Source organism: Thermobia domestica, chromosome 5, assembly GCF_964235325.1.
Source record: "Thermobia domestica chromosome 5, izTheDome1.hap1.1, whole genome shotgun sequence".
Classification (NCBI taxonomy): domain Eukaryota; kingdom Metazoa; phylum Arthropoda; class Insecta; order Zygentoma; family Lepismatidae; genus Thermobia; species Thermobia domestica.
Window position 1 is genome coordinate 219,426,285 of NC_137458.1, and position 14,590 is coordinate 219,440,874.

General features: G+C 33.0%; 1 protein-coding gene across 1 annotated transcript in view; it reads right to left on the reverse strand.

Moving 5' to 3' along the window:
* Positions 1 to 14,590, reverse strand: part of LOC145685395 (serine protease 30-like) — a 106,007-nt gene that overhangs the window by 23,450 nt on the left and 67,967 nt on the right. The window contains exon 5 of the mRNA XM_081757790.1: positions 3,644 to 3,704. Coding sequence (XP_081613916.1) covers positions 3,644 to 3,704 — 61 coding nt within the window. The remainder of the gene's footprint in view (positions 1 to 3,643; positions 3,705 to 14,590) is intronic.

Below are 14,590 nucleotides of genomic sequence, written 5' to 3' on the forward strand. Positions count from 1 at the left end.
TGACAAAATATGTCAGTCAATTCGCAAAGATTAATGACCTATGATAGGTGTCACTAAAGGGTATAGGAAAATTTAACATGTGAGACAACAATGAAGACAAAACACACTGTATTCAGGTTAACAGTAATATACAGGCGCAAAATATTTTTACACCAATACATAAAACAGAAAACTATAGATATTATGGTAAAAATATATATATTTCTCCTCCTAGCTCCACGCTCGATATGAAACATAAAGTCCGTTAGACACTAGATGCTCTCCATGCTATGGTTTACTCCCTACTGCACATTATTTCCTTCCGTAGTCTTATTGTTGCTGTACATTTGTTCGTTTCTCTGTACAAGCCCCATAATTTCTCAGCTTTAAAGCCTCATATCTCTCTTATTTGACAACACTGATAACCCGCAGTTTGCTTATTTTCTTTCACTACTTATTCAAATTATTTTAATGCCATAAAATGATATACGTTCTACTTGCAATATTATACGTTTGTGTTACGGTGGCAACACTGTTTGTGTGACACTACTGCCGTGCTCTTGGTCACGTTTCCCCTTCCCGCATGTATCAGATTACTTGCACAAATTTTTCATTTTCTGCCTTTGTACGGCGTATTTAGGTTATAACTCGGCACAACATCACCCGGCCAGTGCATGGTATAAGCATTATACGTAGCGGGTAAACAACAAATTTTCGCTCTGAGTGACTATCACCACGATAATTAGCTATCTACAGTTAGTTAGGGTACCAATTTTCATACATATATAGCTGTCACGATTCGCATATGTCCCTTGTGAATGCCATGAATTATGCTTCTATGCACTACTTTTTAAGTTCTTACACTACATATTTTTGTCATATGAAAATAACTTTAGGGAAGACAAGGTGTAAGATTTCTTAGCTTTGAAGTCAATAACATAGAACTAACTATTTCAATATATTAGTATTAGTCATTTGGTTATGTTGTTTTGTTCAAAACTGATTTTATTAGCTAAGTACTAGACAATTCGTGATAAATGTTTCGTCTAACCTTGTTATGCCCCGCAACTGGCCATAACAGCTCTGTTGATATTTTATTTACTGGTTTGTTATTTATTGTTTGTGATTACATTTCGTAGAATTTCAATTTTCTACAAAGTTGGGATTTATATGTTTTATTAAAATGTTAACCTGTTCTAGATCTGCAGCAAGAAATATTATGAAATACATTGTTAATATTTATTTTAAATGCGATAGCGTATACTATATAACTGTGCCGTTAAAGATATGGCTTAATTTAAAATTATTAAGTGCGAATTGGCGAAATAGCTTTCTTTTCCAGAACAAGAAGAAGCAGAAGGGAGAGAATTAATTTGATAAAGAAAACAGATAATATAGTTCAAACAGAAACGTAAGACATTATTTAAGAAAGGTTAATCCTCTCATAAAATATTTGATTAAAATACGTTATTTGGAATTAGAGGTGTACGAAATTAAGGATCTACGATATTTTAATCTGGTAATATATATCCATAAATAATTAATTAGTTCTGATAGCAGCTATTCTAGATAATTATTAATTATAATACACAATATATTATTTTTGATCATGGAGAGCGAGCAAATAACGTGTATGGCTAACTAAAGAGTTTTTTCTGGGGGCTTAAGCCCTTCTACTTCTTGCTATGTTGCCAAATAAACGAAAATTTAACTTCATGAATTAAGAAATAATCATTATCCAAATTCTAGTGTTTTACAATAATCTTTTGGTCAATATGGAAGCTAGTCCGGATGATATTCAACCTATTATATATTCCATGGGATTAATATTTACTGTCAGAAAGATCTATAACAATTTATCAGCATAATATTTCTGATTAGTGAGATGATAACCATAGCGCATAGCAACACAGCACTGTTTATTTCTATTTAAGTTGTAAATTCGGACTACCCGAACGTTTCTTCTCTGTACAGTTTTGAAGTCGTCTTGTCTATTTGGCAACGAGGTAAGGATATTTACAACAGACTAATAGAAGACTTGATTTAATATACGAGATTATGATAATAATTTAAATATATATGTATTAAAGAGTAAATAAAATGATGCTATTATTACATAGTGAATAAATATGTCCCATGTGGAAATATTGTCTTTTTCTGAACTGTTGTAACCTGAGATGCTAACTGAAACAGGAAATGTACGGAAGCTGAGAGAAGAATTTTAATATCATTATAAATAACATGGTGCTGATTTCTATCACTTGGTAATCTATTTTTATGTAGATATCATGAAATATCGGAACAAGACCAATATATGTACTGCATCATTATATAAACACTATTCATAGATATAATATTTAAAATACATATTACGCAGTTTTAACTACAAGTAGATTAATTCATCTGGTCTGCGATTTCATATGGAAACATGAAATAAATAAATACATACCAATTGATCATACTATAAAATATGTACAAGGAAATTAATGTATATGTAATATTGGTACTTGTCACTCAACTATATTCTCCTTTTTACAGCTAGTTCTATGTATGATGTTTTAATTACTCATCTTTATAGACAAGCTAAAACAAGATTTTGGCTTCTTACTTATATTTATTTTTTGAGAATTTGAATGTTTCTCCAATGACTGTATTCATTCATATCGTCAGTCACGGTAGTTATCTAGTCCCGTGCGGTGTGATTGAGAAATCATCATGATTACATTTACATCCTCATTACCGAACTTGGATCTAAAATACAAAATCTTTCCACGGTTCTCATTCATGGTGGCGACTCAGTATACATGCAAGGGCCAAACGGTTCAATTGTCATAACATAGCCTTCGGTCGACGGAATGGATGATCGATGTACCGGAAGAACGAAGTGGAGCGTTACAAACTAGTGTTTTTTAAATTTTACAATTAGCATTTTAAGTGCATGATTGTACTCTCTGATATATCTAGCTACATACGTGCTTGAGCGGTACGGTACGTAAGAGTACTAGATGTTATTATCATATAAACAAATTCAATGAGTTTGGAAATTATATTCTTTTGTATATCAGTTAAAAGTTCCTATAACATGATCATTAATATTTATTTCTTTATATATATATTTCTCATATACTTTAAAAATTACCGGTTGTCAGGTTTCTATAATTGAAAATTAATTGCATAGATATATAATTACTAACACTCACCAACTGCCATAAGTCGTACAAATGTCTAAAATAACACTGATTTACACACATTTAATATTACTTTTTATGTATATAACTTGTCACCTCAGTTCGTATATCCAATATATACAGAATGTTAGTAAATTATTATCAAATCATCTCTGTGGAATTATCTATTCATCTCTGAATTGTGAGTGCTCTGTATATTAAGAAACGTAGTTTGAAAGAAATGTACAGATAGAAATATAGTTTTATACAAATGTAGAAATATTTTCTTATGTCGTATTTTGAGTGATAACTAATGTATTTTGTTCCTCTTGGTTAATACAGTATCCATGCTAAATTATACTTAAAATATGCGAAAGGAGGGAGAATAAGAAAAGAACACTATTTAGTTTTATTACAAATTCTATTCTCCCGTTTTTGAAACTTTTAAATAATAATATCTAAAATATAATGAAGATGAATGTGCCTTCTTTCTTTACCTATTTGTACAAATTCCTGCATCTCTTTTATAAAACTTAAGAGAGGTCCACCGCTATCTCCCTGGAAAACAAAACATTATATTCAGTTAGCAAGAAGCAATTGATCTAAATATTAAAAAAAAATTGATGTATCTAAAACTGAGCTGCATACATATATATATATATATATATATATATATATATATATATATATATATATATATATATATATATATATAGAATGGATCCCGTAACTTGCAACACCTTTTTGCAACTTTACATCCAACAGAAAAGCAAAGCTAAAACGTTTATAATGTAATTGTCTATAGAACACCATTGTTTAATATACTCTAAACTACCACAAGATTAACTGTAATCCAACATAAATTTGTATTTTTGTATTCTGACTAGACTACATCAGATAGCTACATACGGAAAGTTTATAGGCTAATCATAAGTCCCCAATAACAAGATTATTACTTAGTTCTGCCAAGAAAGGAAGCAGCACTATCAGAAATATTCACGTTTTGGAACGTGTACAACAGTACGATCGGAATTGACAAAAATAGTGAAAGTAATATCGAAAGTACTTTATTGTCGAATACCTGATAATGATTCGGCAATTTTCAAAGAAAAAAGGAACGGGTTTATATAATATTGAAAAATTGACTTTAATCGAAAGACTTTATTTAAGAAAATTCTCAGATAAATAGAAACACGTCACTAGCAGGTTTCCAATAGAAATAAATGTCATAATTCCGTTTATGGCAATTTGAAATCTCGAATCGTTTAGGAAATATGATAAATATTAATAGCATTTGGAATACTCCTTAAAATTATACGAATTTTCTTTGAAAAAACTGGTGTTGCTTTCCTCTCTTCTCGTAACATTACTGCAATAGGTTTTGTCTCTAGTAATTAATTGTGCTCATAGTTAAATTGCTTCTCAAATTAAATGGTAGGAGGCAAAAGTGCTCAGCAAAATATGCAAAAAATATGTCTTGTAGATAAATGTAATTTTTGAAGGGGAGTAGTTGATATTTAATACTATCTGTTTAGCTTATTTAAAGTTTATGGAACCCAAAGTTTCAACGACCCATTCACAAATCATCTCCGTTAAGTTCTTTCTTTAACAAAGTTGATCTAGTTTCTACTTTGTATTCCTATTTCTGTTAGACACACATTATGTTCTCTTCATATTTGCTGTTAAGTCTTTCAAATAGTCTTCATCCGATTAGATTTCCAGTAAAAAGTTTGAAAGTGAGTCTATAACTATTCCATTCGGGCTACATGACATGCCAACTTGGACCTCTTACACTTAATGACCCCAAAGAATTTCGGTGAAAGGTGTGAATTAAGTTGTTCCTTGTGATGAAGTTTCCGCCATTCCGCATTCCTTCCCTTTTGGATCCGAATATATACATGAGATATATTCCCAAATACATATAGTCTGAATGTGTTGTTCAACCATACAAGACAAATGCATAATCATCCTTACACACACACACACACACACACACACATATATATATATATATATATATATATATATATATATATATATATATATATATATAGATAGATAGATAGATAGATAGATAGATAAATAGATAGATATATAAAGTACGGGACAAGAGTAAACGACTAAAGATTCCATTAAAACTAATGGCATTTTTGGTCGTTTATTCTTGTCCCGTTTATATATATATATATATATATATATATATATATATATATATATATATATATATATAAAGTTCGAAATTCTTCGAGAGAAAATAGCTTGGACTTAATAACCAAAGAAAGGCTTTTCTCTGTTTATATTCAACTCCTTAATTCTTAAATGTTTATCTGCTAATGTCGAATGTAGATATTTCAAAGTGTTGATTATCACGAAAATATTACTTTATATTTCACAAGATTTCATATACACTAGTTCAGATTAAATGATTTTCAGAAACACGATTTTATTTTTATATTTAACAAACAAAGTTAAAATATAATAAGAGAGGATTAACCTTAGACGGTTCTAAACATCACTTTGTGTATGATTGGAGATAACGAATGATTGGGCAAGAAAATATATATTCGTATATAATAGGCATTGTATCTATTGTACATAATTCTTCTTGTGTTTTTGTGAAATACATATGTTGTAGCAATATAATCAAGAATCTATAATCTAGAGTATAGAATCTTCTCATAGGTGAAATTACAAAAATAAGATATGTGTGTGTTTTCATTTAATTAGCCAACATGTTCACATATATTTTTACACTAAGACGGATAATCTGATATAAACGAATATCATATCATCATTAACTTTGTGTTGGAAGTACTAATTTGGCCTCTTGGTATTAAGATTCTAGCACATTATCAATTTACTCATTGTCATTAGTCTCAACATCACCTATTTATTTGTTCCCCTCCTGATATTATCCATTATGATTTCATTTTTTACTTTCTAATTATCACCATAACTATACTTTTATTATGGAGACTGTATTGCTGGGATAGGTATTTTATAGTATTTTCAATTACATTAGATTTTGTTGTTTGCTTACCTATTTGGTGTAATATAATAAGCATTCTATATCATTCACAAATTATTTTTTTTATAATTTTGTCTTTTATTTTTCTATGTATTCGTTAATGAATATTTTTCAAAATATGTTCTACGTAGTTCCATTTGTCCCTATCTCTTGGAATATATGTACTATACTAGAAAAGGATAACCTATTTATTTGTCTATCAACATCACCTATTTATTTGTTCCCCTCCTGATATTATCCATTATGACTTCATTTTTTACTTTCTAATTATCACCATAACTATACTTTTATTATGGAGACTGTATTGCTGGGATAGGTATTTTATAGTATTTTCAATTACATTAGATTTTGTTGTTTGATTACCTATTTGGTGTAATATAATAAGCATTCTATATCATTCACAAATTATTTTTTTTATAATTTTGTCTTTTATTTTTCTATGTATTCGTTAATGAATATTTTTCAAAATACGTTCTACGTAGTTCCATTTGTCCCTATCTCTTGGAATATATGTACTATACTAGAAAAGGATAAAGTGGGACAAGGGTAAAATTACATGTATGCGTGATAACGTAAAATAGGACTGACAGGAACGTAAGACTTATATTAACACAATTATTATTGTGAACCTATTCTAGAGAAAGATTGAAGAATAAAGAGCATACCTTCATACTAATATTTACAAGTAAGACTCACGTCAAATTGCTCCAAATAATTTAGAAAGGCCATAATCAATAAAAGATCTCAAATAATTCGAATTGAAATATATATGCATATCTTATACGTTAAATGAAGAAATACATATTGCAATACGTTCCACCGCTGTATAATATCAACCAGCAATATCGTGCGCAAAAAAGTGTTACAATAATGATATTCCGAAAAGATATGTTCTAGCAAAGTGATCTCTTACACCAACTACAACGAATCACAGCAACCTGTCCACAAGTGCCACCCTTCGGGATGTGATACTTTTCAAAAAAGCATTCTGCTGGAGTCTGAAATTGTACCGGCTTGTGTGCTTTATAAGGGTCCTTCAAGGTTGATCCGGATTCTCGTACATAAATAATCGATGAATAGCTGGACTATGATGAAACTTGCGGGTGACGTATTGTATTCATTCTCGAGTAACTAGCAACGGCATGACGTATTTGAAGCATGCACAGCAACTGCAGCGAACATAGCGGCAAGCAATGTGTCTGTTAGGGTGGGCCGAAAAAAAAACTTTTTATTTTCTTAAGTCGCTATAGCACGGAAAAGTTGCCTTTGGTACTGATTAGAAAAATTAAGAAAAAAAATTGAAATCGGTTAACATCTTCCGTTTGCGCATCGCAGTTAAAGTTTACCAAAAATGACGGAAATCTTGTGATTTTTCATTTCTTTTGTCTTATAAATAAATAATATTTAATCGATTCCATGATTTATTTTCGTTAATATTAATTGTAGTAAGTATAAAAATAGTTACACTGTCGACGTTATGTGGTCGAATGAATGGATACATAGGTAAATTTCCTTTTGTGGTACACAAGTATGGTGAACGTCATAAGTGCCCTGCTATCGCCTTGACAGTATGAAACTACCATTAACGTATAGAAAGAACAAATTTATATATTGCAAAACTTTGTCCCATATGGGTATAGGTAGAGCGCTAATAAAAAGAGTGTTGGAATCGACTCTCACTAACGGTTTTTATTATAAATGTTTCACTATAAAAGTATTTTTACAAAATACTGTAGAGATAATCTCTCTAGTATACAAGGTTACGTATAGGTCGTATTTTTGTCCGTAAGGTCGCAGACAGGATCTCTACAGATCCCTGTAGCAGGCTAAGCAGAGGGGAATTTAAGGACCCAATGCTCCGTAGCAAGCAGAGAAGTGTTAAGTGGCCATTGAGCTAAGCGGCTGTGGTTAGGATTCCAAGACAGAGCCCTGTAGTAGGCTAAGCTGGAAATAGGATAGGCGTAGTCCCATAGCAGACTAGGGGCCTGGGGTTAGGTTACTCCTAATGTTCCGTGGAAAGTCGTCTTCTGCTCCGTGAAAGTGGCTGGAAACCGTCGTCTGCAGGCGATTGTAGATCCATTTGGTGTGGAATCTTCCTGCCAAACCACGTGGTGGTGCTTGTAAACACTGGGTGTAGAGCTGTTTGTTTGCTACATCATGTGGGACATATCAAAATGCATATGTGGTGGAGTTGTTTATCTGGCTGCATAAGTAAGGAGTACGTCTATGAAATTAAGGTTCAACTTCATACTATCCGTGCAATATTCGGACTCTCGATTTCTTGTTTGATACGTAAAGATAAGCAGTACAATATTCATCAGTAGCAGTGTAGATCATCTTAGTTTTCGAAATCGACTTTAGGGCTTATTTGCCAAAACATTCATCTTCATAGATGAGAGAGAGCGCGAGAAGAGAAAAAAGAGATATGGCCAAAGAAACCCAAAGCTGTTCACAAAAGTTACGAGAGAGTCATGATGACCCTGCTGTTTGACTGCAAGGATTCTCTGCTTGTTGTGTTCCTCGATCATACACATTATTTGATTTACCTCGAGAGTCATTTCCCTGTATTTATTGTACGGGCACAACATCTCCTCAAAGACTCTTTGCAGAAACTTAGGTGCGCCCCAAATTCAATGCGCACTGGAATGCTGTCGACGGAATCATGCTTCTGCATGATAATGTCCGTTCCCGTACTGCTAATATGGTGAGGGACACACTTCAGAACTTTGGCTGAGGAACACTTCAACATCATCCGTACAGCCCAGATCTTTTACCATTATTTTAACATTTAGTGACCTGAAGAAAGACATTCGGTTTCGGATATCGGTTTCAATTTTACGAGGAAAGCGAGAGTGGTTTAGATTGTGAATCCGTCAGCGACCTAGAAGACTAGAATTAATGATCTATCCTCCCTGCGGAATAAATATATAATATCGTCTGTCAATTACTTTTGTGTAAAAGAAACTTTTCTTTGGTACTTTTTCGCGAGTTTTCATTTTAGTGCCCATGATATGTAACACGAACGCAAAAAACATCATTGTAGTATTGTCACATTGTGTCCAAAAGGTTTTAGACACTAGTAGACTGTCTTTGAATGTGCGGATGCCATTACTATCCCAGCATTAAATCCAAAAATTTATATCTCTTGGTGCACTTAGTCGAAAATGAAGAATTCCACTTATTAAGGGCGTCTTTAGATGTAGTGTCGTCTTCGAGACAGCTTTAAAGCTAAGTTCCACATTATGGAGTAAATACAAAATATTTGCTTTGTTCTACATACACGGTGTCTTGTAAATTACAATTACGTAAAATAAATAACACATATTCTTTTTGTTTACGAAAAGAGAACACATGAGACCACTACAATTATATTTGGGAAAGAGGTTTTCCTGTATTGTACTGGATGGGCAAATGTTCTTTACATTGGAAAGAAAAACATAACTTGAAGTTGAATAATCATCTTCGATTTCATGTTTTAGTCTCTATTTGCGGAGATATTAAGAACAATTAATGGCTGTTCTCAATTCAACTACGGATTAGCACGTAAGGTCAGTTGGCGAGAGTCTACTTCGTAAAATTTGGTTTCCTCGATCTACCTTATAAATTACAGAGTAAAGTAATATGTTGTATTAGAAACTTCCCACATGAACGTTTCAATGTTTCTACAATGAGGAAGAATGAATAGTTCCATAGAAATCTCTGAATTGTCTCCTTTTGGTTTGAAAATGTGGCTGTCATGAGTTTGTTAACTGATGGTGATAGAATTTCTTCGCTTTAGTGGAATCAGGCTGCCACCATTACGTTGACTGCTACATTGACTCAGCATGGCATAGGATGCCCACTTTCCATTCCTTTCACCATGTGAAAAACAGATCATCGCTTTCACTCATTACTGTCGGTCTGTAAATGTCACACGATTACCGATGGATATCAGCAACATTCTGTCTTTTACAGTGCAGTAATCATATGACAGATCTCATTTTATTTTTGTAGATTTTGTATTATGGATTCCATTCCATCTTATTGCTAATCGTACATACGCAACTAGACTCGGGTGATCTATCTCTGTTGCAAGTACAGAGTACTAGGTCACGGTAGTGACGCTGCTCAACTTTATGAGTGTTGCAAGTCCTGCGTAAAAATGTCGTCCTTTTTAACATTGCGCCTCGTACATGTTAAGATTTTCATTTGTGTCCTCAACTTCCATAGGCTTTTCTGAGGATTTCCCGTTTCTTGTCACATTGTAATTCTACTAACCATTTCATTGTTGCATACTGTAAAGAATATCAAATACCCTCCTCCAATTAACATAAAAACATTCTACGGTATCTTTGATGTAAACAATTTGATGAAATATGCCGTGTAATATTTTCCAACCTTCAAAATTTCCACTTTTACTTTAGCTAACGCTCCGTAAACAATCAGGAAATGAACGCGTCATCATATTGCAAAAATAGTAATCCTGCGTTGTATGTGGTAGAAAATGTTCCATTCTATTCAATATGTTTTGTATGATATTTTAAATGATCGATGAAGAATTAGTGAAAGTTATTTAGAAAATCCTGGTTTTCACAAAACATAGTGCGTGTTAGATTAATGTGTGTATTATAAACTTACACGTGAAGTAAAGGTTCGAAATCAAAAGGGGAATAACAAGGAAGTTTTGTTTTATAAATATGTAGCTTCACTAGTGGTAGATTGGACTGTTAATACTTTAGACTCAAGCGAGTTTTGTTAAATTGAGATTAGTATGGCATTGTTAACTAATTGCTGTAACAACGACACTACATCTCTATCTACGAAGAAAGCACATGCAGTGCTCTGTACAAGACGCTACGGTAGTATGGTCTTTAAGGTGCCTGTGTGTCGAGTGGAAGCCCCGGTTCCTATCGTTCTGCTATTGTTTGAAGGCTCCTTTCGAGTTCACCTAGGAAAATTAAAACGAGTAAATAACTTGATTCTAGTAAATATTCACGTTGAGAGAATTTTCCTTGTATGATAACATCTAGGATCATTTCACAATAAACATTCGACTCATTCAATATGTTTCATATAAGATATAATGTAAAATACCATAAAACGTGATGTATGGACACGAAGAACATGTATGCGTTAGAAAAACTGCAATTTCAGTTACTGGTTCTACACTCGTTGCTTTTTATACTAATTTCGAATTAGTCTTCAGTTGAAGAGCGTTGTGAATGGTAATAGTAGGTTTCATAGGGCGTAGGAAATCGTCATTCAATTTATGTAAATTATTAGAAATAACTTTTTCATGTATTCAAACTCTAAGAGATAAAATTCTTATACACTATATAAGTGCTCTTCACAACCAGAGACTCGGAACGTTTTCCTTTCTAATTTTATTCCAATTGCTTTCCTTCGAAATTAGATTACGATATGATATCTGACTAGTTGCACAAGTAGAATGTCAAAGCTGAGAACAAAAGATATTAAATATTATCAATACAATATTTACAAAAATAAATATTTGAATTGTTTCTTGTTATGCATTTTGAAATGGCGAAATTATAAGTTCTGTGTAAAGCTTCTGTGCAAGCTGTCAGGAAGGCGCAAAGAGGAAGGAAATGAGCTCAAGCATATGTAATAAAATAACTATGTTCCTAATTATAAATATTATAATAAGAAAGGGATTTTTAATTAAATACTGTATCAATACAAAAGAACAAAATTGATAAAAAATAATACTTTGATAATATATTCTGCAGAAGTTTTTTCTAGAAAATTATAAATGGGTAATAATAATAATAATCCGTTGAATATTAAGCATTCGCTTCTACTTTCAACGTCCATAAACATCGGAGTGAAATGGTAATAGGTAATGACAAGAGTTATTTTTGTTGGTTTGTTTTGAATCGTTTCATCGTCTCTAGTATATGTTATATATAGATTTACCACTATCGGTCTAATAAAACAGGTGGCATTACTTGATATTTCGACGTAGATAGCCACAGAGCAGAAACGGTAATAGAGAGGGAAGCAGTTTTTGGATTTGACTCAGCGTACAAACAGTTCTGTATACTGTGTCAATACCCATGACTGTTCTCTTTCTATAGCTATCAACGTTGAAATGGATTTATACATCTTCCTGTTTCAATGGAGGGTTACAGGGGGAGATTAAGTTGAGTTGAGTTGATTTTGAGTTTAACGTCCCGTTCAGCAGCCAGGCTATATGAGACGTGGACCTACTGATTAATGTGGAATCCGAACCACTTGCACTCCCGCCGGGAATGGAACAGGGGGAGATTAAGTCTAGACATGATATATTCAATGATATACAAAAGGTTGCTTCTCGATGTATTTTACAACGAACATATATAGTTCGTTACTGAATTTTCTATGCCTGTGTGTGTGTGTGTGTGTGTGTGCCTATTTGTCTGTTATTTGCGAATTTTTCAATTCTGAGCCTTCCATTTGATGCAGCATCAAAAACTATCTGAAAGAAGTTATGTATTTTTTCGCGTCATCCTTATCGCTCTCGAGATATCGGCCAAGAAAGATCCGATTAATTCTCATTAAGATCGTTCCGGCAATGTTCTTCGAGTATTCTCGATTGGTTTCTCCTAATACGACACAGTTCTGATATGGACGGACGAGCAGAAATTACCTTCGGAGATTTATGTTTAATCTACTATTTTCGAGTTATAGTACTACTAATAATAACAATTCCTCCAAATTTATTTTGTTACAATTATAGTGCAGTATTATTTTTTTTTTTAAATAAGCTTTTCTCTTAATGAAACCACGTTGTTTACCTGAGAGTTATCTTGTGTTTGTATAGCATTTGTTTTAACGTTTTTTTTACAACTATTTTACAACATTTTCAATATTTGGAATTACAAGTATGGTTTACGTGATTAACTTGCGACAACTTTCTTGCCCTTTTCGGCCCGAAAAACCTAATTTACACAGGGTATTTGACTTTGGAATTTCTGAAAACAATTGAAATGTTCAATTTGTAAACAAACATTTTGCTGTATGCATTTATGTTACTCAGAAAATAATAATATAATAGATAATATTAATTTATACATATTTTCTAACTATTACATTATGCACGTACAGCCAGCAACAAAAGTAATCCTTCCTAAGCGCTCTAATTCCATTACTTGGGGTCCAGATCATCTTCGGTTGTGAGAACGCCTAGACAGTTGCAACCCAATTTACACGTAACTTTTCTAGCCACTCTCAGCCAGAGATGGTCATCCTCCCTTGTTTTGTCCTCCTGAGGGCCGCCCTCACCCTCACCTCACCCTCATTTTAGTAGTTGAGGGTGAGGGCGATAAAGTAATTGAAAGTAGTTGTGAGGGAGGGTGAGTGTGAGGGGGTCATTGGAGGGTGAGTGTGAGGGAAGGTGAGTGTGAGGGCTACAATGGAAGCTGAGTGTGAGGGCGTCAATGGTGGGTGAGTGTGAGGGCGTTAATGGAGGGTGAGTGTGAGGGCGTCAATGGAGGGTAAGTGTGAGGGAGGGTGAGGGTGTCAGTTAAGGGTTAGTGTGAGGGCGTCAATTGAGGGGAGGGTAAGGGTTCATGAAATTAATTATCTTGCAATTCTTCATTTTCGGAAAATATGTTAGAAAATTTAATGTATTTTTTTCTAAGAATTAATTATCGTTCACAGAAAATCGTCATATCAATTTTCCATCAGTTTGATACGCTTTTCATGCGCGAAGACAAGATGTTTCTCATAGCTTTATTACTTTTCTGTATTTATATATTTTCACTTTATAGAAATAATAATTACGAAATATAAAAAAAAATATCTACTGCAAGTTTTTGGCTACCGAAAATTTCAAAGTTTAACGAAAGTAACCCATTAAAAATACTAGAAGTTCTCAGGAAATAATGATTTTTTATATATTCGTTCAGAAGAGAAACTAATAAATATTCATATATTCATTCATTCTGAAATTGTAACTAAGAAAAAGCTTTATTTCTTCTTCTAAGTAAGAGAAAAATATATATAAGAAAAGTACAAAGCTGCAAACCGCAATAAATAACTTTATATTTAATTATGAAATAAAAAGATATTTCCTTCTTTCCGCTATATACGTACTTTTAGACTTCCAAACTACGCTATGCATATGAAAGGGAAGTCTTATAGAACTGCTGTGTGTCTGTCTGTCAACAGGTATCACGTCAAAATCGGTAAGAGCTATTGACAAGCGGTTTTCGGGAATCGATCCAGCATCCCAATAATAGGTTGCATCTCCTTCAACAACCTCCTACTTAACAGGTACCCTCAAATCACCTTGGCAGTCAATCTGTTAAACCGGAAGTGGTAGAACTCGGAAATTTCCGGTTTCAAATTAAAGACCACGAGTAAAAAACGGTAATAGCGATTGGCAAACGGTTTTCGGAAATAGGTGGATATGAAAGGAACCACCTTAACTCCT